Raw genomic sequence first — 25875 nt, 5'->3', positions numbered from 1 at the left:
TTAACAATTAACATATAACACACCCCTTACCCTTACCCTGGATCGGTTCCTTCCCCCCCCCCCCCGTTGTTGCAGATTGCTGCCTGCCCACTCATAGTCTTGTAGGTAGGCTGGGGGTTTCCTTCTTCGCCTAGAGCGACGTATGGGTGTTTCTGCGCCTTGCTCCCTTCCCCCTGTTCTGGTAGTTGCTGAGTGGCGGTCTCTGGTAGTGTCTGGTCAGTTAGTTCTTGGTCACATTCTTGTGGGGTTCCTTCCTCTCCTATGTTAGGATTTGCCAGTTCTGCTGTATTTTGGGGGCTCTGTTTCCTTAGTTGGTCGAGGTGTTGCCGGATGTGTCCGTTGCAGCCAGTATCTATCAGATATGACAGAGGTCCAGTTTGGTCTATAACAACCCCCTGCACCCACTTTTGCCCCCAGCGTAGTTCCTTGCCCAAACGGTTTCTCCGTTCCTTAAGGACCTTAGTGGAAGAGGCTGCTCTGCGTCAAAGTTTGTCCTGTCTGGGTGCATTCTGTCCAGCCTGGTAATTAGTCTCCTTCCCCACCGTAGTTCAGCTGGTGATTTCCCCGTGGTTGTGCAAGGGGTGGTGTGCTGGGCCAGTAAGAACTGGGCTAGTCGCCGGTGCCAGTTCCCTTTGATGAACTTCTTTAAGGCATCTTTAGTAGATCTCACCATAATTTCAGCCATACCGTTAGACGAGGGATGGAACGGAACCGACGTGACATGCCTAATAGAGTTCTCCCTGGTGAATATCTGAAATTCACGAGAAGTAAATTGGGGCCCGTTATCCGAGACCAAGACATCGGGGAGGCCATGAGTGGCGAAAAGCCCTCTAAGTCCCTGAACAGTGACAGCTGTGGTGATACTGTTGACTGGGATAACCTCCAGCCATTTGGAGAAACTATCCACAGCTATTAGGAAATGTTGCCCCTGTAGGGGCCCTGCAAAGTCCAGGTGTACCCAGGACCATGGGTTCCTGGTTGTCTCCCAGCCTGGGGTGTCATTGCAGCCTGGGGTGGGGCTGGTCTTGCTATTTGGCAGGGGTAGCATCCTGCCACATGGTCTTCAATGTTCTTGTCTATTCCTGGCCACCAAACATAGCTCCTAGCTAGGGCTTTCATCTTTACCACTCCTGGGTGTCCTTCATGTAGTGTGTGCAATGTCTGTGGTCTGTGTTTCCCTGGAACCACTACTCTGTTACCCCATAGAAGGCACCCCATATGGGATGTCAGTTCTTGCTTCCTAGCGAAGAATGGTTGGAACTCCGGCCCTGGGCACTTTGCAGGCCACCCGGGTGACCCACTGCAGTACTCTGCTAATGTATTTTTCTTTGGCTGTGGCCGAGGCTATGTCCTTGGCGGACAATGGGCATTCTGGCAGTTCTGAAATTGCTAAGATGCGCCCGGCCGGGGCTGGGTTGGGGTCAATGGCCGGCAAGGGAAGCCTGCTGAGTCCGTCTGCATGGCCCAATTCTTTCCCCGGTTTGTGCACCAATTTATATGTGTAAGCTGATAAGAAGGTCGACCATCTTAAGATTCTGGGTGACAGGATTTGGGGTGTTAGTTTGTCCCATGTGAATATACCTAAAAGGGGTTTATGGTCAGTGAAAATGGTGAACTGTCTGCCGTAGAGGTAATCGTGAAATTTTTTCACGCCGGCGACAATTGCCAATGCCTCCCTGTCAATTTGGGCATAGTTCTGTTCCACTTTGGACAGGGTTCTTGAATAAAATGCTATTGGCCTTTGTGTCCCTTCTTCTGTTAGATGGCTTAGGACTGCCCCTATTCCGTATGGGGATGTGTTGCAAGCGATGCATAGGGGCAGGTCCTCTTTGAATAGTGTAACCGTGGAGCTGTTACATAGGATGTTTTTTAGATTGTGGAAGCTGGCATCATGTTTTGATGTCCAGATCCATGGGCTCCCCTTATCCAGTAGTCTATGTAGGGGTTCGGCTATAGTTGCTTTATGGGGCAAAAATGCATGATAGAAATTCAACAGCCCTAGGAAGGCTTGTAACTCCTGTTTGTTCTTGGGGTGGGGGCTGATTTGATAGCCTTGATTTTGGAGTTGGTCGGATGGATACCTTGGGCGTCTATTCTATAGCCGAGGAATTCAGTGGATGGAACACCAATTGAGCATTTCTCTTTTTGCAGTTTTAGACCGGCTGCTCTAAATCGGTTAAGAACAGCTGTCAGCCTGTCAGCTAGGATTGGCTCTGATTCGCCGGCGATGAGGACATCGTCGAAGTAGGGGCAGACCCTGGGGATTCCTTTTAAGGTTTTCTCCATTATTCCTTGGAATATCCCCGGGGCTGCTATGCCAAACTGTAGCCGCTTGACTTTAAAAGCCCCGTGGTGAGTGACTATGGTCTGCGCATCCGCGGTTTCTTGGGTTACAGGGAGTTGCAAATACGCCTGCGCCAAGTCTAACTTGACAAAGATGGCGCCAGAGCGGATGGAAGAGAGGACGTCTTTTACAGCGGGGACTGAGTAAGCGTGTGTTTAATGCTCGGTTCAGGGTAGCTTTATAGTCGGCGCAGAGCTGAATTTGGCCATTAGGCTTAATTGGGGTGACGATTGGGGTTTCCCAACTTCCCCCGTCGGTAGGCTCTAGGACCCCTAATTTAACCAGGCGTTCCAGTTCGTCCTCAATTTTCTTTTTGAGGGCGAACGGAACTCTTCTGGCTCTAATTCATATTGGTTGTACCTTGGGGTTGAGTTTTAAGGAGATGGGGGGGCCGGTGTATTTCCCCAGGGAGCCATCGAAGACGTCTGCAAATTGATTGCAGATGGCTTCGAGGCTTGCGGCCTGTGTTGTGTTAACTCCCGTGATGGCAATGCCTAAGGCCTTGAACCAGTCCAGGCCGATTAGGCTGGTTCAATCTCCCTGCGTGACTAACACATTTAGTGGATCTCGGAATTTTTTGAATTCTACTATCACTCGGGCCTTCCCTTTTAATTGAATGGGGGTTTTCTGGTAGTCTGCCAGGTGTATCTGGGGGGGGGGTTTCTAATGGAATTTGTCTTTGGTTTTGCCGGCAAATTTCCCTGAAGGTCTTAAGGGAAATTAGTGAGACCGAGGATCCAGAATCTACTTCCATGTCACAGGGGACCTCTTGTAATTTTGTTCTGATTTTAACCTTTGGGTTTAGCTGGTGGACCCCTTTTGCTTCCCTGTCCCTGTTTACTGCCTGCACTAGGGACCCCGGAGGCTTTTCGCTAGTGGCCCTTGTGGGTCTCGTACCTGGGGAGGTAGCCTCCAACTCGTGCAGATTCTTGTGGTGTCGGCTCCGGCATACCGTCCTGATGTGCCCGGTTTTCCCGCAGTTATGGCATTTGGCATTTCAGAACCGGCAGGTGGCTCGGGCATGGTTTCCTCTGCAGCTGGCACAGGTGGATCGCTGTTCCTTGGGGTAGCTTCTTGGGGAACTGTAGCTTTTGGATTTTTGTTTCTCCCCGTGGTCATTCTGGCGGGTTTGGAGTCTCTCGAGTCGCCATTGTATGGCGTCCACGTCGGTCAGGTCTACCAGTTTGTCATCGTTGCTTAGGGTTATCCCTTCTTGATGCACCGATCCATGTTGTTTGATGGCGGGCCGTGCGGGGTCTCCTTGGTGGCTGTCTTCGTACGCCATAACTTCCCTGGAGACCTCCGCTAAATTTAAAAGTGGTTTCGCTATAATTTTCTTCTGGAGGCGCTCATCTTTTAGCCCGATAACTACTTGGTCCCTGATTCGGTCTTCCAAATTCAGAAATCGGCATCTTCGGGCGGCGTGCCGGACTCCTGCAATGAAATCGCTGGTGTCGACGCGCAAATTGTACCCTCCAGTACAGCTCAGAGCGCGTAGGCAGGAAATGCTTGTTGAGTCTCTGCGTTAGTTCTGTGTAGGGTACCTCAGCTATCGGCTCTGGGCTGAAGAGGCCGACGGCGACGTCGTACACTGCCAGGCCACTTATATACAGGAGAGCTGCTGCTTTGGCTTGGTCTTCAGTGATCTTGCTGACCAGTAGGAACCCTTCGACCTGCCCCAGATGCAACTCCCAACGCTCTGGGTGGCGGATGTCGAACTCTCGTACGTGTCCGAAGTTGGCCATACTTTCTCGGTCCGGTTATCTGTTTCGCCGCGTCTGTGGAAGTTATAACTTCCAGTTTGTGACTTCAGCCGTGACTAGCTCTGGTCGCCGGGAACTCTCTTCCCTGACGGTGACTTCAGCTTGGCGAAGCAGATCCCACCTTCGTCGCCAGTGAAGTGGCTCAAGAACCACTCAGAGACAGCTGGTTTGGTCTAACAGTTTATTGAGGTACCGGACAATCATATGCTCCGCTTCTGCTCTTTTATAGCCGGCCGCCGGCTGGCTGCACCAATCCGCTGCTCGTTCCTCTCCCGTCTGGACAGCTGAGCCAATCGGCTGTGGGGTGTGTTTTGACAGCTTTGCGTCCTCGTGGCGGTTTGCGCATGCGTGGTGGTGAGCTGCGCTGACAGCTGAGAGCTGTCAGCTTTCTGTGCCTGCGCCTTCGCCGGTGGCAGCTTTTGACAGCTAGCAAAAGCTGCCGCGTGTATTCCTGTCATGGTTATTACTTCATACAGTGGTTAACATTTCTTCCAACACTAATACTTAACATTAACAATTAACATATAACACAAAGTCACAAGAGTATTACTGGAAAAAACAGCCATTGAGCCATCTTAAGGCCCTAGTGATGTTTAAGAGTCTGTCAAATGGTCATCAAGCACAGCCACATCCCTAGGCAATGTGAATTTATCCATACAATCTTACCTGTAAACAACATGAACCTATATGTTATAATAAGATTACAAATTATAATGAGGTTCTAGGTTTTCAATCTGTTTTGTTATATAAAAATGGTTTTCAATGCATCTTTTATATAAAAAAATTGATTAATTGTCATTGTGCCTATTCAATGAAAGGTGATTAAACTTAAATTTAACTAATATTTGGAAAGACTAAATTTGCAGGTTAGACTAGAAAATTAAAACAATCCTAGAAAAAAGCAATGGCAAAAAATTATGTTGTATGACTTTTTTTTTGCTACTCCTCTTTGTCGAGTGATAACTTGCTAATATACCCAGATTATTACATATTTTTCATCTTGTTGTTAAAAAAATCTAAAACTTTAATTACAGTTAAGACTTCCACATTTTGGATCTTTTCAACTTTTTAGGAATGGATCCAACAAGAAGAAAAATTCAATTCAAGAAAAACAATCAATTTGAAAAATTCTGGAAAAGAACAGAACGCTGAAAAAAACAATACCGGAAAAGGAAACTTAGAAAGATAATTATATCAAATCAAAAAAGCCTTATGATTATGCAGAAATATGCTTTTTATTTTGCCTTTTATCAGTGCGTGCATTTGTTGCATTCTTTAAGAAAACTAGCCTTTTCATTCTAGGGGAAATGAAAGGAAAAAATACTAATTAATAAAAAGCTGTTCTGCACATACAGACCAGCTTTAGCAAATAGCCAAAGAGAGGCAGCACTCTGCAGAATTCATGGGACTTACTTCCAGGAATATATGCCTGATTTTCTATTTAGAGCAAGTTGCTGTTCCAAAGATATTAACTAGCTTTAGACTAACCATCTAGCGTCTGGAGATTTAAAATACAGATAGTTCTCATTTAGCAATCACAACTGGGAATAGCAATTCCATCATTAAGCAAAGCACTTGCTAAATAAAGCTGGTGATTGCGCTTATGATCTTATTTCAGCTTTCTTTTAAAGACTTGCAGAGGTTGTAAATGTGAAAATTGGTTGCAAAGTTACTTTTTCATCAATGTTGTAACTGAACAAGGTGGTAGATAAATGAGGACTACCTGTGTGTGAGTAAAATCTCCCAGAATTCTTACTGGCTGATCAGAAAGTCTGGGAATAATAATCCAACGCATTTAAAGCCCAGCAGCTTGTAAAATATTCATTTAACTCATTACTATGCCTTATTCCCATTCAGAACCATCGGAATATTTGAATAGGATTGTGCTGTAAAGGTCACTGATATCAAGTAGATGAAATATGCTGTATATTCTAAAGCAAAGTATTTTACACTCATCTTGACTCATTCCTTCCTTGTAGAGGCAATGCAAATAAGATACAGTAGTATAATGGAGGGGACACCCTAAAACTGAAAATAACTGAGTTACTACTATTCTGGTTGAAATTGCCATAAATATTTATCTGAAAATGAATCTACTCAGGGAAATTAATTGTTTTGGAGTCCACTACTGGCCCTAGGCATACAGGTTTATCATTCTTCTTTTCAGACATTATAAAAGCACAATCCAATGAAACAAGTTGTGTTGGAAGTTGCAACCCTAACGTATCTGAAAACAAAAGGCTATGTTATGACCACACTTTTACTTTTAGTGCTGAGGGCCTGCCTCCCTCTTCATAAAAAAGAGATTGGAATTTTTTTGTTGGGATTCCGTGGCCACGGCATTAAAAACAAATAGAAATCTAATAAAATCAGGTAACATTATGGAGAGGTGGCAGCGATGTCTCTCAGTGCTTTAGTCTTATTTTACAGAAATCCACAGAAGCTAACAAAAAAGAAAACCTTGGGAATAATCAAAATATATTAAATTACAGGAAATATCAAAAAGGCACACAATAAATAATATTAAAACAACATATGAAAAAACTGATAAATGACAGCATTTGGAAGATCACAGAAACATGAAAAAGACAAAAAAAAGCTTGACACTGAAAATTTCCCCTTTTTCAAATGCATTTCAATGTATTCCATCTGCCAAGAACGTACTATCTGCTCTGACAACTCACAAACACTTAACATTTAGTTTTTCATTTTTACTTTGCATTCAAATCCCTTCAATTGTTCATCTACATGAGAACTCAAATGAGCCATGATCACAAGCCCCAATTCTATGGTTACAATCATACTTGTGTAAGCAGCTTGTTTGGAATGGGAAGCCAGTGCTGTGTACATATGACCCTTCTAGGTTCTAAAGACCAAGCAAATTCATGGTCCTCTGTCATATGATATTGCAAAGATAAGCAGCAGGTTTCTCTACAAGTAGCCCCCATTTAGCAACTGTCCTTCTTAGACTGTTCATAATTACGCTGATGATGAAAAAATAACTTTGTGACCAGTCCCTCACATTTATGACCTTCATGTGTTCATAAAGCAAAGGAAAGCTAAAGACCACAAAAATCATATTTCACTTAGAGACTGTTTTGCTTAACAACCAGGTTGCTGACCCCAATTATGGTTGCTAAAAAGGACTACCTGCACAGAAGATACACTAATGAGAGTCAAGATTCTGCAAAAGGACAATAATTGTAGCAGAATTAACAGATTTAATATCTAAATATATAATCTTTGGAAGCAGCTTTGTAAAAAAAAAATTTCTTCAACAGATGAAACTAATTGCTGCATGATTTGATGACTTTTCAGAGGTTTAAACCAAATGTGGATGGTGACTATTAAACTTTTACGGCTATTTGCAGCATACAAAGTTGGGGGCAGGGAATTAATAGAGGAGAGAGGTTTCATCATAACCAAGTTCTAAAAGCAAGTACAAAAGACAGCTGTCATAGGCTGGAAATCCCTCTATCTTGACCTACAGATAAAGTGGAGTACAAACTTTACACATTAGAAAATAGCACAATGAATGAACTATAAGCCCAGAGATATGCCCCATAGTTTTTACATAGGCACCTAGATGGATTATATCACTGAAGTTTCTGTCTGAGAAGAAAATTGAGTGGCCGAATTGTGATGCAAATGGGAGCCACCTTCTGAGTCATTTGGGAAAACAGAAGACCTGTGAACTTTGTAATCGCGGCTTATTCTTTCATTCAGACACCAGCTCTTCCATTTTCTTTTCAGCTCTCCCCGAACCTAAAGGCAAACAGGAAACCAGCATGCAATTTATTAGCACTGGGGTTAGTTCCCTTTGGGATGAAAATGTGCTTGAATATGCAAGAAGACAAAAAAAGAAAATATACGTATATGGTTGAAATAAGGAGTCCTTTGTGCTATCTGAGCTTGGAGTTTTTGCAGACATTTCAATCTGATGATGTTACCTTGTTTGGGTAATGAAATGTCTGCAAGAAAACCACCAAGCTTAGAGAGCACTAAGAGCCCCCCATACACAAGAAGGTGAGGTAAATCGAAAAGAGAATTACAAGAAGGTTCCCACATTTAATAAAACTGCATTATAATTATTTTTTAAATAAAACTTGTTATGCTAAGTATTGAAATTGCTTGACAGTTTACAACATGCTGTGCTATAGTTGGGGTGCTAATAAAAGAGTAAAGAATAAAAATAATAAGTTCATTTATTCAAAGTATTCCATATCTAAAGGTGTTAAAGTGGTGGTGAAAAAAACAATCAAATTGATTTAGCACTAGACCGAGAAAAACAGTAAAAAAACCCAAACATCCTGGAAAAAACAGAAAAAAGGCAATACTCCGATCACCAATAGGGATGTGTCTCTGTAGCTGCCAAGAAAACTGAAGTCAAGATATTTTATCTCTCTCTTAACGTCTAAGCAGAGGTTTTGATTTAAAAATTTAATTACATACTGAAAATTAGGCATGTTTATTTGAAACTAAATCTCTTCTTAGTTCAGGAATCTTTATTTCCAAATTTTGGGTTGGTGCCAAATTAAAACCCAGCAACTGGCAGATTATAGGCATTTGAAAATATCTGAAAATTATTCTCTCAGTAACTCCCAGCCGAAAAAGACACTTGTTAACTGATTAAACACTTGCAGGGTATCACCATATTTATTTTTGGGAGGTGCTAAATCCAATGAATGTTCACTAGAAGCAGTAACACTTAAGCTAAAGCTTAAATATTTTGGATACCTCATACCAAGGCAAAAAAGGATCCAGATGTTTGAAAAAAAATCAAAGATAACTGAGGAAGAGGCCCACAGAAGGGAAAGTAGATACTTTCCTAATGTCACAAGCATGAACTTACAAAATCTCATCAAATCATCCAGCACTCTCCTCATGTTACCCTAGACATTTACAATTGTATTTATTGAAGAACCCAGTTTTTATTCCCTACCAGCCATCTAAGAACTAAATCCACAAATGGCTAGCCTTGGTGGAGCAGTGGGCTAATGCCTCCTTAAGTAACACCAGCTGCCTGCAATTAGTGCAGGTTCGCATCCCACCAGGCTCAAGGTTGACTCAGCCTTCCATCCTTCCGAGGTAGGTAAAATGAGGACCCAGATTGTTGGGGGCAATTAAGCTGACTTTGTAATAATGCCGCTTGGGGGTGTGTGTGAAAGCCCTAATAAGCAGGCATATACATAGAATGAAGGCTACTGCTAAGCTTGTAAGCCGCCCTGAGTCTTCGGAGAAGGGCGGGATATAAATGGAATTAAAAATAAAAAAATAAAAAAAAATATTTCAAGTCTGGGTTGGCACTAGATTTGGATTGCAAAAAAGGCATTGTTTCTAGCAATATTTATAGTTAATGCCTCTCCTGCTTTGCATTTCCCTCTTTTTGGGGAAAAGGCCTTAATAGAATAACAGTTGGAAGGGACCTTGGAGGTCTTCTAGACTGACCCCCTGCTCAGGCTGGAAGCCTTATATCATTTCAGACAAATGGTTGTGTTGGAGCATTCACAACTTCTGGAGGCAATCCACTGATTAATTGTTCTAACTGTCAGGAAATTTCTCTTTAGTTCTAGGTTGCTTCTCTCCTTCATTAGTTTCTATCCATTGCTTCTTCTCTTTTCTTCAGGTGCTTTGGAGAATAGCTTAACTCCCTCTTCTTTGTGGCAACTCCTAAGATATTGGAACACTGCTATCATGTCACCACCCCCTAGTTGAGTTCACATGTCACACAAGAATGCAGTTTTTTTAATCCCACAGTATGTTAGCTATATGCAGGCACTGTGGTTTGTAAACTGTGCTTTAAGGCAAGAATAGGAAATCTGAAGTCCAGGGCTACAAGTAACCCTCAGACTCATTGGAGAGGCTCCTAGAGCCTCTTCCAACCACACTCTGGAAAACTGGTGGCTAGCTATTACTTCAAGATGGAAACACACAGTAGAATTGTAAGGCTAAGCCACATTTAGTATATATTAAAAAACAAAAAGGGAGGAAGGAAGGAAGGAAGGAAGGAAGGAAGGAAGGAAGGAAGGAAGGAAGGAAGGAAGGAAGGAAAGAAGGAAGGAAGGAAGGAAGGAAATTCTTGACTCCACTCCGATCTGACAAAGTACTCACCTTACAACCCTGTCCCTTCAACTAGTATTCAAAACATGCTATGGTTTTTTGCAATGTTTAAAACAAGATTCCATTCATTTCTCTCACTTGAGCTGATTCCCCTTGCCCAAGATGGAACTTTTTCAATCCTACCTCCATATACTGCAAAGTGAATCTCAAGGCTTCTATCAACAGCTGAACAACAGCATAATGGCCTAAAATATTATCACTGCCCCCAATCTTATCACAAAAAGATATAAACTTACTTCACTGTTCAGAAAGCAATACAGGATTGCAACAACCAGTCCCTGCAAGGGCAAAATACTTACAAGTTAAAACACAGTAATAAAATTAAATCAGAATTATTTTAAGAGGAAAACTTGCTCAGATACTACCTGAAAAGAGCCCAGGCATAATTCAAAAACTATCTGGTAGTAATTAGAAACGCCAAAGACTGCAAACACCACATAGTGAACACCAAAGAGTGGAATCAGAAGCAACGTTGACTTTGCAAGTCTCCTTAAAAGTAAACACATAAAATAAGCTCATTAGAATAAGTCAGAGCTCCTCTGATATGTGTTTTGCCAACATGGGCCTCCATCAAGAGAAACAGAGATTTGTGTTTCACTCACTTGTATTGTGATTGTTCATTGCCTCCAACATCTGGAGATCTTAACTTCTGGAGCAGAATTCTTATAATGCTAATGAAAATTATAAAATTTACCTATGAAAGAATTAACAGAGGCATTAATAATTGTATAAAAATGCATAAGAATTCTCAGCCCAAATTCTGGAAGTTGAAATTCATCTGTTTTAAATTTGCTGAGGATGAAAAATACTGCTTTAATGTGCAGATTAAAATTTACTCTCAGTTAAATATAGAATGAATTACATTTCAGTGTATCTAACAGGATATATTTGTAGTTAAATATACATCCAGTTGTAATTACATAATTCATTATATTGATTTACTTAAAATCAATTCCCAGGGAATTCAAAGAGGCTTATCCTGGGACAAATCAATACTGAACTGCATCTAAGAGTTGATCAACTAACAACGGCAGTATAATAATTGCACAAACTTGTCCATGAACATTCAGTTTTTATAAAGGCATTGCAAGATAATTAAAGAGAGGGAAAAGATATTTAATAACTTTATCTTTCTTCTGAACCTTTTAAAAAATAATTGGCCTTTAGGTATAGTTTTATGAAATAAAATTTTAAAAGAAAGACAAACAGGCCTCTGTATAATACACCTGTCCATTCACCTGTCTCAAAATTATATTTTTTCTTTAAATTAGGAGCCATAAATTTCTCTTCTGATCCTTTATTCAAGTTCTATTTCCCACATTTCTACCACCATTTTACTGTCACTAACACTAATATTACAGGTCATAACATAACTAGTGTTGCATATCATAAGCCAGTTTATTGGTTAAGGTACCAGAGGACCTAAGTTCAAGTCCCACCTTAGCCATGAAAGCCAGCTGGGTGACCTTGGATCAGTCACTCTCTCTTGCCCCACTCATCTCTCAAGGTTGCTGTTGTGGGGAAAATAGGAGGAGGACAGTATGTTGGATAAGTTTGCTGACTTGCATTATTTGTAAAAATAACAAAAGCGGGATGCAAACAAACAAATTATTCTACACAGGTGAACTTATAATCATTTGTTTAGCAAACATTTGAAGTTTGCAATAATGGCATATATCTGAAGATTTGTTCTCCGAGCTTGTGGGTTGGTTTCTGAAAGTTTCATTACCAGGCTAGATAACACCTCCAGTGGATTTAGGGGAAGTCACTGTCAGTGTTCTTCTGTTTATAAGGGCTTCCTTACACCTAGCCTGGTAACGAAACCTTCAGAAACCAACCCACAAGCTCAGAGAAGGGGTGTTGTCTTACGTGAATGCCTTTTCTCAGCATGTCGATGGAGAATCCACGGATGGGACATACCAAAGCCTCACTGTCCCTATGGGCGGGAAGACATCTGGCCCTGTGTCCCACTATCTGTTACTACTCTTTGGAGAATTCTCCTGCCAAATGAAGCATCTGCTGAGGCGAACTTATCTAACTTATAATGCCTCACAAATGGGGAAGGGGACGATCACGTCGCAACCTTGCATATCTCCTCTATCGATGCCTGTGTTGCCCAGGCCACTGAAGTTGCAGAACTGCGAGTAATTCGCCTTGGGGCTGGCAAGGAGTGTGCCTGGTACCTTCTGACCCACTGAAGAGGGCTGGAATGAAATGAAGAGTGCTTCAGATTTTCGAAAGGAGGCGGTTCGCTTAATATAGCGACGCAATGCTCTATGAACGTCCAAGGTGTGCCATTTATGTTCCAATTCGTGGGATGGCTCTGGACAAAAATCTGGCAGCACAATCTCCTGTGCTCTGTAAAACAATGAGTTTACCTTGGGAACAAATGAGGGGTCTAAGCGTAAGACCACCCTGGCCTTGTAAAAAATACACAAGACATCTCTAATAGAAAGTGCTGCCAATTCTGAGATGCACCTAGCCGATGTGATGGCTACTAGGAAGGTGACCTTAAGTGTCAAAAACCGCATAGAGGAGGTTCTGATGGGCTTAAATGGAGATGAAGTGAGAGCCTGCAAGACCTTGGACAGGTCCCACGAGGGATATCTGTGGACCACGGGTGGCTTTGGTGTTGACTGCTCCCTTGTTAAAGGACCATACCATGGGGTGCTGAGCCAAGGTTTCTGAGTTGCCATATGTGAGCACCGTGGACAGAGCAGTGACTTGCCTGCAAATAGTGTTAGGTGCTAAACCCTTTTGAAGTCCCTCCAGTAAGTAATCCAAGATTCTTGGAACAGGAATGGTACTTGGATCTAATTGTTGTCTCCCACACCAGTTACAGAAATCCTCCATGTGGAATCATAAATTCTATTGGTCGCAGGTCGTCTTGAAGCCTGAATCATGTTAATCATGCCTGATGAGTAGGTCTCCTCTGCTAGGAGTCTCCTTTCAAATGCCAGGCGGTTAGTTGGAGCCACTGAGGCTCTGGATGTTGTAGAGCCCCTTAGCTGAGGGAGATCCGATCTTGAGGTATCCTCCATGGAAGAGATATCGATAGGCCTATGAGGTCGGTATACCACGGCCGTCGTGGCCAGTGGGGAGCAATGAGTATCACCTCTGCCCATTCCTGCAGTATCTTTCAGATAACTGCTTGGATCAGAGGGAGAGGAGGGAACACATACAGGAGCTTTCTGGGCGCATCTACCCTTTCCACCCCTGGAGACGGGAACCGGGATAAGAATCTTGGGAGCTGGGAATTCACCCGGGTAGCAAACAAATCCAGCGCTGGATGACCGAACCTCTCCGATATTTCCCTGAAGAGATCTGGGTGCAGGCGCCACTCGGAGTGGTCCACTGTTGCCCTGCTCAAAAAATCCACTTGGCGATTCATCTCTCCCAAGATGTGCTCCGCCTTAAGGGACAAGAGGTTGGTCTCTGCCCAGGTTCCTAATAATTGAGCCTCGGCCATGAGGGACCTGTAGTGGGTACTCCCTTTCCCGTTGATATGGGCTTTCACCGCGACGTTGTCCGTGAGGACTAGAATGTGTCACCTTGTCACTGTGTGGCGAAAGTGGCGTAGAGCCAGATGAATAGCTCTGAGCTCCAACCAGTTTATGTTGTGCTTCAGATCTGACTGGGACCACCGACCTTGGGCCAACTGGGATTGCAGCTGTGCTCCCCAGCTAAACAAGCTGGGATCCGATGTTAGGATGAGTCGGTTGGGCTCCTTGAATAAGGTCCCCCTGTCCATCGCTGGAGAGACTCACCACTGGAGGGATTGTGGGTCTTGTGATGGGACCCATACCCTGTGGTTGGAGGAACTGGTGCCTAGTCTCTGGAACAGGAGCAGGAACCATTGGAGGGGTCTGGAGTGGAGTTGAGCCCAAGGAACTACTGCTATGCAGGAAACCATCTTTCTTAGCAGTTGCGAAACAATTGCCAGGGCAACTACTCGCTCTCTTTGAATTTGGGAGTTTAGAGATTGGATACTGTCCTGAAGTTCCTGAGACAAGTAAACCTCACACCTCTTTTTATCTATCACCGTGCCCAGGTGAAGGATGTGGGTGGAGGGAACTGTCTGGCTCTTTTGAAAATTCACCGAAAACCCATGGTCCTGAAGAATCTTGATGGACAATGCATAACGGGTAGCTCTCCTGTCTGTTCTCCTGATCAGAGGGGACATGACCTTACGCTTATCCTTATTCTCGATGAGATAAGGATTTAGTGCCTCTCCAAATAACTGCCCCCCCTTGTAAGGGGCTGAGACTGGATCTAGCACCAGCTTGCCAGTGTCTGAGCCACAGAAGTCTGCGGGACGTGATGTTAGATGCTAATGCCTGGGAGGAAAATCTGGCCGCGTGCAAAGATGAATCAGCCATGTATTCAGATGCAGCCACTAATTTATTTAGATCTTGGTGCATCTGTACCTCTTCTGGAGGGACCCTAGCCTGCAATTGGCAAAGCCAGATAAGTTCTGGTGAAAAAATAAGTTGATGAAGCTGCCTTCACTGCCCATGCTAAGGCTCAATGGGTCCTGCAGAAATTAAGCTCCGCCTTCTTATCCTCGGACTTCAGAGCCTCTGCTATATTTCCAGACCACAGCGAAAGATGAAACCAAAGGTGCTAAGGGCTCATCAACTGTGGGGACTGCTAGCACCTCTTGACAGTGCTGGAGCCACATTAAATAACCTTTTGTCGGTTCCTCCCGGGGATGGAAAAGTACCTGCTGCTCCCCATTGTCTTTGGACAACATTGAGAAAAAGGGAAGGGCAGGGAATGTCCTATTGAGTAAAGGTTGGTTCCGAAAAAACCTTACTGGTAGACGCTTGGCTGGTGGAAGGTTCAGCCTGAGAAACACTTTCAGGACCAAGTTGGGCAGTGCTCCTGGCCTTGTGAAGCAAGGATTTGAAGAGGGCCAGATTAAACAAGCCTACGAAAGGAGGGGGGTCAGGAGATAAGTCCTCATCTTCTGACATCCCCTGCTCTCTCTGATCCTCGTCCCCTATGAACGTCATCCTACTTCTGGAGGAATGTGAGGGGAAAACTGATCCCTGATATGCGGCAGACTCCACCTGGGGAAGATATGGCACGTTGCTGTGAGATGGATATTCTGATGCTATTGACTTAGGCCAAGCTGCCTGGTGCAGGGTCAAAGCTATGCCTTGGGCAATGGCCTGAGAAATCAGCAACTGCAGTCGTTCTGACAGTTCTGGCTCCTTAGCATCTGGAGAGCGTAGCATCTGGAGTGAATGTGGCCTCTGGGCCCAGGGGCCTAGCTGTAGTAGGAGGACCAGGGATCTGAAGGCCGAACCCTTCACTGGAAGGGGAAGCCATCTCCACCTGTTCTATCACAGGAAAACTGAACTGACCTGCCTCACCCTCTGGACCAGGCACTGGGAGCAGCGGAGGGAGAAGGAGCTTGGTGAGGGCCAAAAACCGATGCTTCCATAGAAACAGAAGTACTCTGACCAACCTTTGCATCCTTCTTTTGCCTTGCAGCTTTGGACAATTGCCTTTCCAATGCCTGGTGCCTCCTACTTGCTTCTTTCTCCGCAGCTTTGGAAGACCTTTTGCCAGCGATAGCTTTGGATCTGAGCTTCCCAGCAGCCTCCTGCTTGGCCGATTTGGGTTTCTTGCATCTGGGTGAACTGCTAGAGGCACTTTGTACCTGAGCTGTAGATTCATTTGCCATTATGACACTAGAGATATCCTGGAAATGGCAATCACAATGTGTTTACAAAAGCAAGGTGAACTCAATAGTAAAGAGTTTAGTTGTGGTTTGAAATGGTGGCGACTCAACCAACTTAATGGGATAGCCAGCACACGCACAGTCCTGGAGGTGGCGGCAAGATCAACTTAATGTTACTGCCAGCAGACGTATGACTCCAATACTGGCGGCAAGCCCAACTTTATGGTACGGCCAGCACACATATTAATCTGTTGGTGGTGGCAAGCCCAACTTTTGGTACGGCCAGCACACATAAAGTCCTGTTGGCGGCAGCAAGCCCAACTTAGTGTTATGGCTAGCACACTCCAATATTCTGTTGGTGGCAGCAAGACCAAGTTAATGGGGTAGCTAGCACACTATAAGCAGTAAAACTGCTAGGAAAATGGAGGTAGTTAAGGCAGGCACCCAGCCACGCCCTGAACCTTGGAAATGCCTGAGCGATTGCACACCTCCATAAAAGCTATGAGGCTGGAGGCTGTTGTTGCTGTTTTGTGATTATAATGAGAGCTGCCCAGTAGTCTGAAAGCACCTTGAAGAAAGTGATTTGTCCTTCTGAATGGCCTGAGAAATGATCGTGCAGTTTTCAAAATGGCGTTTTCAAAATGTCAGCCGCCAGTAAAAACAACCTCCTGCTCCAACGCTAGACACAATTAACCGATTGTAGCAGCAGATTCAATGGTTGGGGCAAGAAAGTTGCTAGCTGGATGTGCCCAATTAAGTCTGTTTGCTGCTAATTTGCCCTCGCTGGAAGGGAGGATTCCCCCCCCCCTCAGGAACAACAACAGCAGCACCCAAAATGGCGACCGCTACACTCATGGCTTGCCTAGAAGCTAAAAGTACCTTGAGGCTTTAGCCGAAGTCTGTAAAAAAACCGCTCAGCCTCACAGCGGTTTAAATTTCAGCACTGATATCAGCGCAGAGAAAGGGAAGGGAAGGAAAGATACAACCTGAGAAGAATCCAATGGTGTTGCCTTTCTACTAGAGCCAACCTTCACCACGTCTCTCTTGGGCTAAGACTAAGTCGTGACTGGGGATTCCTAGCCGGAAGAAGAGAGGCATGTCAAAGGTTGATCGACTTAATCTCTAGGGCAGAAAGGCAAGATCAACCCATCTGTGGATTCTCCATTCGTCATGCTGGAGAATGAACCTTCACCCTCAATCATTTCAAACAACCAGTCCTCATATTTGCGACCATTGCAGCATCCTCTCTGGTAATGTAATCAAAATTAGGGCACTTGATACCTGGGATATATTTACAGCATTCGAGGATCATGTGATCACACCTGCAACCTTTCCCACTGGCTTCTCACAAAGAAAGTTAATGGGGGAAGCTGAATTCACTTAACAAGTGCATTGATTTGCTTAACACTCATAGCAATAAAAAGTCATAAAGTTGGACATGACTCACTTAACAATCACCTTGCTTAACAACAGAATGCCTTGTCCCAATTGTAATCCAAAGTAGAAGGACTATATGTACTTACAATTTGGAGAGATACAGTTGAATTATATTTCTGTAAGGTATACATAAAAACTAAATTTGGGGCAGTTATTATAACATCAATATCTAATATGGAAAAATGTTGATTTTTGTCAAACTAATAATGGGAAAGCTTTTTCATTTAATATTTTTGGCAGATGACTTTTTTAGTTTTGCCCACTGGCCAGATTCAATTGGACTTGGGCACCCAATAAATTTAAATAAATAAATTTTAGCTACTCTTTCAGAAAATAAACTAAGGTTTTTGAAATTCACCAGGGATTATCTAATAGAAAGAATGTCAATGCTTGATTTTTTGTTCGTTTTTGTTTTTAGGAATGTGGAATTGCTTTCTGTAGTGCTAATTATTGTTTTTTTGTGAATTTTTATTATTAGCTGCTTCTTCTGTTACTGAAGGGTGGGTTTAAAATTAATAATGGAAAATATTAGACTTTTGCCGAGACCAACATCTGCGCATGAAATTTCAAGGGATAAAAACTAGTGTGAAAAATTACATTAACATAATTCATTTCCAATTATGAGTTTACTTACTAAAATGGAAATTAGGATTGGTACTCGTATAATCCACCAAGGAGCACTATGCTCGTTTGTATCCCAGCAACTGTTAAAAAAAGGAAAAAATAATGAACAAACATAAATCCTGTGTCATTGTACCATAATTATTACTTAACTCTAGCAAAATTGTGAGAAAATTTGAAAACAAAAAGCAGAGGGGACTACAATATAATTGTAAATCAGAAACAAGTACTATTTTTAGACTATATGACAATAGATAGGTGGGAGGGGAGCTATAGTAGTACCAGGACAACAACCTCTCTATGTAATGTGCTGCCAGTGTCCTCTCCAAACGCTAATTCAGAGGAAGAGGATGACCTGGTCCCTGGCACCTCTGGGCAGTGAGTCCGGGGGTTGTGGGAGACACAGACCAGGGCATAGAGAGACCCAGCTCAACTGCAGCCGGAACGACTGGACGGGCAGCCAGCTGAGCCCGAGCAAAGTGAGACACAGCTGCAACAAGTTAGCCTGGAGGCTCCAGAGTGAGGGCAGCTGCCAGTGGCCAGTGAGGATGAGGAAGTGAAGTCAACCACACACCCCAATCTGATCCAGGAGCGCACAGGGAGGAGAGGTGCCAAGAACAGCACTGGTTGAAGTAGCCGAAGGACCACTCGGACGACAGGCTACTTAACTAAAAGGTTTATTGTGAGCAAGACAAACATAGAATAACTTGCCCGGCTTTTATAGCCGGCAGCTGTCAGCGAGGGCCAATCAGGAGCGTTCATTTTGGCGCCGCGTCTATCCGGACCAATCCGCGTCGTCTGTTCTTTGACAGCTCAGGCTTCCGCATGGTCCGGTGTTTTGACAGCCGCGAGCTGTCAGTGGTTGCGCCTGCGCTGTGCGGGGAACTTTGACAGCTGTCAAAGTTCCCGCGTGCATGGTCCGGTGTTTTGACAGCCGCGAGCTGTCAGTGGTTGCGCCTGCGCTGTGCGGGGAACTTTGACAGCTGTCAAAGTTCCCGCGTGTTCTCCTGTCAGAATGTTTTCTTTAGCTGGAACAACCTGTTAAATGATGTATTTTTAACTGTTTACATATATAATACACCCCTTACCCCTCCCCTGGAGCGTTCCCTCCCCCTTGGTTGCCGGAACCTGCCCACTGGTAGTCCTTTAGGTAGGCGGGGGCTCTTCGGTTCCTGTTGGAACGGCGAGGAAGTGGGGGGTTGTCTGGTTCTGGTAGTTCGTTTCCTTGCTCTTCTTCCTCTTGGTTTGGTATAGGTAGTATTTCTGGGGGGGGTTGCAGATCGAGTTCCTCTGGTTGGTGTTCTGAGTTGTGTGGTGGGTGTCTGGGTCTGAGTTGGTCGATATGGCGGCGTAGGTTGCCGTGAGTTTGGGTGGATATTAGGTAGGAAATGGGTCCCGTTTGTTTTAGTACTGTCCCCTGGACCCACTTGTTTTTATCCGTATATGACCGTGCCCATATCATTTGCCCTGGTTTGAGTGTGCGGTTTGGGTAGGGGTGCTCTTTTTCTTCCGGGTATGTGTCAGGATGCAGTCTGTCGAGCCGCGTTATCAGCCTCCTCCCCCATCTCAGTTCCGCCGGGGATTTGCCCGTTGTTGTGCATGGAGTTGCGTGTTGTGACATGAGGAACTGGCTGAGACGCCGCTGCCAGTTCCCCTTTGCGAATTTTTTCAAAGCTTCTTTTGTGGACCGCACCATAATTTCAGCCATCCCGTTTGTCGATGGGTGGAACGGCGCAGACGTGACCAGCCTAATACAATTCTTCATAGTGAACATCTGAAATTCACGAGAGGTGAATTGAGGTCCATTGTCTGAAACTATGGTGTCTGGAAGACCATGTGTGGCGAATATTTTCCTTAAGGCTTGTATAGTGGCTCCTGACGTTGTTTTTCTAAGGGGAGTGACTTCTAGTCATTTAGAATAGCTGTCCACTACAATTAGGAAACTTTGCCCCTGGATAGGTCCTGCGAAATCTAAATGTATCCGTGACCATGGGTTCCTCGTAGTTTCCCATTTGTGAATTGGTGCTTGGGGTGGCTCGTTTCGGGTTGCTTGACAGGTGTAGCACCCTCCCACATATCTTTCTATCTCTTTATCTATGCCAGGCCACCAGACATAACTTCTGGCCATAGCTTTCATCTTGACAATGCCTGGATGTCCTTCATGTAAAATGTGTAATGTTTGGTTTATGTTCTTCTCTGGTATTATGACCCGATTTCCCCACAGCAGGCATCCCCTATGAGTAGATATTTCATTTTTCCTGCTAAAATATGGCTGGAATTGGGGGTGTGGGTTTTGTGCTGGCCACCCTGTTGTGGCCCATTTGAGGATTCTGCTAAGTATTTTGTCCTTAGCTGAATTGTTAGCTATAATGTTTGCAGACAGGGGACAGTCTGGAAGTTGAGAGATTGCTAGAATCAGTCCAGCTGGGGCTGGGTCTGAGTCCTTGCTTTGAATGGGCAGTCTGCTGAGGCAGTCTGCGTGTCCTAATTCCTTCCCCGGTTTATGTATTAACTGATAGGAATAGGCCGATAAGAATGTGGACCACCGTAGTATTCTCGGTGAGAGAATCTGTGGTGTAGTTTTATTCCACGTGAATATGCCCAGAAGGGGTTTGTGATCTGTAAATATAGTAAAGTGTCTCCCATAGAGGTAGTCATGAAATTTTTTAACCCCTGCGACTATTGCTAGGGCTTCTCTGTCTATTTGTGCATAATTCCTTTCTGCTTTAGACAGAGTGCGTGAATAAAAGGCTATGGGTCTTTGTGTACCATCCTTGAATAAATGACTTAACACTGCCCCGATTCCATAGGGAGAGGCATCGCATGCGATGCATATTGGGGTGTCTTCTCTGAAAAGGGTGATCGTTGAGCTGTGACAAATAATCTTTTTTAATGATTGGAAACTATTTTCATGAATTTTGGTCCAGGACCAAACAGTTCCCTTATCCAGGAGCCTGTGCAGAGGCTCAGCGATAGTGGCTTTATGGGGAAGGAAGGCATGATAAAAGTTTAATAACCCTAAAAACGCTTGGAGCTCTTGTTTATTCCTTGGGCTTGGTGCTGTTTGAATAGCCCTTAGTTTTTCTGTAGTGGGATGGATGCCTTGGCCGTCTATTTTGTACCCTAGGAATTCTGTGGATGTGACTCCAATAGAGCACTTTTCCCGTTTAAGTTTGAGGCCGGCTTCTCTAAGCCGGCTCAGCACAGCTGACAGCCTGTCAGCTAAGTTTGCTTCGTTTTCTCCGGCGATGAGAACATCGTCGAAATAGGGGCAGACCCCGGGTATTCCTTTCAGGGTTTTCTCCATGATACCCTGAAAGATACCCGGGGCTGCCGATATGCCGAATTGGAGCCTTTTCACTTTAAAGGCACCGCGGTGGGTGACAATTGTCTGGGCTTCCGCGGTGTCATTAGTGACAGGCAGTTGCAAATACGCCTGCGTGAGATCAAGTTTGGCGAAAATGGCGCCAGAGCGGATGGAAGCAAATACGTCCCTTACCGCTGGCACTGGGTAAGCGTGGGGGCTGAGGGCTAGGTTAAGGGTCGCTTTATAGTCCGCGCATAATCTCACTTCCCCGTTAGGTTTAATAGGGGTGACTATAGGGGTCTCCCAGCTTCCCCCTTCCGTAGGTTCGAGCACCCCGAGACCTATGAGGCGATCAAGTTCGTTTTCTATTTTTTCTTTAAGGGCAAAGGGTACTCTCCTAGCTCTTATCTTTATGGGTTGGATTGCTGGGTTTAACTGTAAGGAGATGGGGGGACCGGTGTATTTTCCTAACGTGCCATCGAAGACGTCTGCATACTTGTTGCAAACGGCTTCTAGGCTGGGTGATTGAATTGTATTTACCCCCGTTATGGCGATTCCTAGAGGGCCGAACCAGTTTAACCCTATCAGGTTGGTGCGGTTTCCTGGCGTAACTAGAACTTCTAAGGGACCCTTGAACCCTTTGTACTGCACGACAACCTTAGCCCTCCCCTCCAGAGGAATGGGGGTTTTCTGGAAGTCTGCTAGGTGGACCTGGGTTTGCCTCAGAGGAATTCTTCCCTTGCTTTGTCGGCAGATCTCCTGGTACGTTCCAAATGAAATTAAAGAGACTGCTGACCCTGAATCTACTTCCATGAGGCAGGGCACTCCCTGAATTTTTACCCTGATCCTCACCTTAGAGCTTAGGCTGTGTACCCTGTCAATTGTTTCTACTAGGTTCCCTGGCGTTTTTTCTCTGATGGCCCGGGTAGCTGGCCTACCTGGGGGATTGGTCTCCAGATCATTGATGTTGTCGCGCCCCCGGCTGCGGCACACCGGTTTGATGTGGCCGGTCTTTCCACAATTGTGGCACTTAGCGTTTCTGAACCGGCAACTTCCTCGGGCATGATTGCCCCCGCAGCTGGCGCAGGCGGCCCGTTGCTCGTAACGCAGTGGTGGCGGCAGGGGGTTCTTCGCTCTGCGATGATCCGAGGTGTCGCTTCTCCTCTGTTGTCTGCGTTCCATTTTCCGCTGGAGGGCTTCCCCGTCAGTGAAGTCCACCGACTCGTCGCTGTCGCTGAGCGTGGCGCTCTCTTGGTATACCATTGCTGGGCTCTCAGGGGTCGTGGTGGTCGATTTCTTCTTGTGGCTGTACTCATACGCCATGATTTCTCGGGTCAATTCTGCCAGGTTCATGTCGGGTTTGGATGTCAGCTTCTTCTGCAGCCTCTCGTCCCTCAACCCGATCACCACCTGGTCTCTGATGCGGTCCTCCAGGTCGGGGAAACAGCAGTTCCGCGCGGCGTGTCTGACCCCAGCGATGAACTCGTTGGCGGGCTCGTCTGGTCGCTGTTTCTTCTGGGCGAATTGGACCCGCCAGTACAGTTCTGAGCGAGCCGGCATATAGTATTTGTTCAGCTGGTCCACCAGGTCCGCGTAGGAGACCTCTGTGATGGGCACCGGGCTAAACAGGCCCACGGCAGCGTCGTACACTGGAGGTCCGCTGATGTATAGTAGAGCGGCGGCCTTTGCTCTGTCGTCAGTGATTTTACTGACGAGGAGAAATCCCTCGACCTGGCCCAGGTGTGATTGCCATCTCTCGGGATGGCGGGTATCGAATTCCCTCACACGCCCGAAGTTTGCCATGTCGTCCGGTCCTGGGTCGCTCCTTTGGAAGTTAAAACTTCCAGTGACAGCTCTTGCCGGGAACTCTCTTCCTCGGCCGTGACTTCAGCTCGGGAACTCTCTTCCTCGGCTGTGACTTCAGCTCCGGAGCGATCCCATCGTCGCCAGTGAAGTAGCCGAAGGACCACTCGGACGACAGGCTACTTAACTAAAAGGTTTATTGTGAGCAAGACAAACATAGAATAACTTGCCCGGCTTTTATAGCCGGCAGCTGTCAGCGAGGGCGAATCAGGAGCGTTCATTTTGGCGCCGCGTCTATCCGGACCAATCCGCGTCGTCTGTTCTTTGACAGCTCAGGCTTCCGCATGGTCCGGTGTTTTGACAGCCGCGAGCTGTCAGTGGTTGCGCCTGCGCTGTGCGGGGAACTTTGACAGCTGTCAAAGTTCCCGCGTGCATGGTCCGGTGTTTTGACAGCCGCGAGCTGTCAGTGGTTGCGCCTGCGCTGTGCGGGGAACTTTGACAGCTGTCAAAGTTCCCGCGTGTTCTCCTGTCAGAATGTTTTCTTTAGCTGGAACAACCTGTTAAATGATGTATTTTTAACTGTTTACATATATAATACACTGGTCGACCAAGTTACTTGCAAGGCAGCAGCCTCACCTATCATGAGGAGCTGTGCTTAACTTTTTAGGCCTGTCCAAAGAGAAGGATGTTGCTGGAACAAGGTGCCTGCTTGCCTTGCTTCATGTTCTTGTTTCCCATGTTTCTTGCCTTTGGACTTGTGTTTGGACTTTAGATTGATGCCTGGACCTTGTGCCTTGCCTCGTGGATTACTTCTTGCCTTGGACTCTTGCCTTGTCATTCTAGCCACTGCCTAAGTTTGGTAATTTAATGCTTTGAAGGAGCAGGCAGGACAGCGAGGTTAAGCAAAACTTAACTTTATTTGGAACCAGGCAAACAAACAGAAGAACATCGCTCTATTTATACTTGCAGCTGTCAGATGTCTGACCAATCGGGGCTGTGCCGGTTTCCCGCTTCGTTTGTTTCAGCCAATCGGAGTCGGGCTGGTTTGACAGCTCGGAGCTGTTATCTGGTGGCGCGTGCGCTGTAGCCGGCGACTTTGACAGCCGAGAGCTGTCAGTCGGTTAGCGCCTGCGTAGTTCCTTCCGGCAGCTTTTGACAGCTGTCAAAAGCTGCCGCGGTTTTACCTCAGCCCCGTTGGTTTACATTAAAGTATGGTTAACATTTGTTTTCGTTAAACATGTGAATACATAACACCCCTTACCCCTCCCTCTGATTGAGTTGAAGTTTCCCCCGGCTGTTTCTTTTTCGGCTTTCCCCATTCGAAGTCTTCCAAGTAGGCGGGGGTCTTTTTGTTCTTTCGGAGCGTCGGGGGGGTGTCTCCTCTGGTCGTTCCTTGCCCCTAGGTGTAGTGCTTCTGTTAGAGTCTGGCTCGGGGGGCAGAGGGTTTGGCTCCATCGTTTCTGGGTTGGAATCGTGTTGTGGGGAAAAGTCATTCTGTGCGGGGTTTTGCTGTGATGACATTTGCTCGGGGAGGTTTTGGTGTGACAGTGTTTGCGGGGGGGGGGTTCTGATAGCATTTCGTAGTTCCCCCTTTCCCCCATATTTTGTGGGCTGCGTCGCCGTAGCTGGTCGATGTGTCTACGGAGGTGGGTGTTGTTTCCGGTCTCGACGATGTATGACAGGGGACCCGTCTGTTCTATGATGACCCCCTGTGTCCATTTGTTCCCACCTCCGTAGTTTCTAGCCCAGACGGCTTGCCCGGTACTGAGAGTCCTGTGCTGGAGGGGCAGTTCTGGGTCTGCTGGGTTTCTGTCTGGATGTAAGCGATCCAATCTGGTCGTAAGTCGTTTGCCCCAGCGGAGTTCTGCCGGGGACTTCCCGGTGGTCGTGCAGGGGGTGGTGTGTTGTGCTAATAGAAATTGAGCAAGTCTGCGGTGCCAATTGCCGGTGATGATTTTCCGCAGTGCCTCTTTGGTTGATTTCACCATCACCTCAGCCAAGCCGTTCGTCAAGGGGTGAAACGGAGCCGTGGTGGTGTGCCTAATAGAGTTCGCCGTTGTGAAACTCTGGAATTCGTGGGAAGTAAATTGGGGGCCGTTATCGGAGACTAACACATCTGGAAGCCCATGTGTGGCAAACAATCCCCTTAATACTTGTATTGTGGCTGCAGAGGTTGTGCTTGTGACTGGGGCCACCTCTAACCACTTGGAATAACTATCTACCACTATTAGGAACATTTGTCCCTGGAAGGGACCCGCGAAGTCTAGATGGACGCGGGACCAGGGTGTTTTTGTTGTTTCCCATCTGTGTACAGGGGCTTGGGGTTGGGCTGCTCTGACAAGTTGGCAGGGGTAACACCCAGCCACATGTGTTTCTATTTGTTTGTCGAGGACAGGCCACCAGACGTAGCTTCTGGCTAAAGCTTTCATTTTGACGGTTCCCGGGTGACCCTCGTGCAGGGTTTCTAGGACTTTGGCTCTGTGTTTTTCAGGTATTATTACCCTGCTGCCCCATAATATGCATCCCTGGTGGGAGGATAATTCTTTTTGTTTTAGAAAGTAGGGTTGGAATTCTGGCCCTGGGGGTGTGGTTTGCCACCCTGAAGTGACGTAGCCTAAGACTCTGCCCAGGATTTTGTCCGCAGCTGTGGCTGAAGAAATATCTCTGACTGATAATGGGCATTCTGGCAATTCAGAGATAGCTAGTATTTTTCCAGCTGGTGCGGGGTCCGGGTCTATCTCTGGTAGGGGCAGCCTGCTAAGCCCATCTGCGTGACCCATGCTTTTCCCTG

At 45.8% G+C, this 25875-nt stretch overlaps 1 protein-coding gene across 1 annotated transcript in view; it reads right to left on the bottom strand.

Moving 5' to 3' along the window:
* Positions 1-7698: 7698 nt before the first annotated feature.
* Positions 7699-25875, bottom strand: part of VIPR2 (vasoactive intestinal peptide receptor 2) — a gene marked incomplete at both ends in the record, with an annotated part of 84161 nt that continues 65984 nt past the window's right edge. Inside the window, 5 exons of the mRNA XM_081343351.1 lie at positions 7699-7872; positions 10464-10505; positions 10593-10716; positions 10830-10921; positions 17988-18057. Coding sequence (XP_081199477.1) covers positions 7699-7872; positions 10464-10505; positions 10593-10716; positions 10830-10921; positions 17988-18057 — 502 coding nt within the window. The remainder of the gene's footprint in view (positions 7873-10463; positions 10506-10592; positions 10717-10829; positions 10922-17987; positions 18058-25875) is intronic.

This window comes from Vipera berus, assembly GCF_964194415.1.
Source record: "Vipera berus genome assembly, chromosome: Z".
NCBI classification, from domain to species: Eukaryota; Metazoa; Chordata; class Lepidosauria; order Squamata; family Viperidae; genus Vipera; species Vipera berus.
Note: the sequence above shows the minus strand (reverse complement) of the source record. Positions and strands in the feature narration are given on the sequence as shown.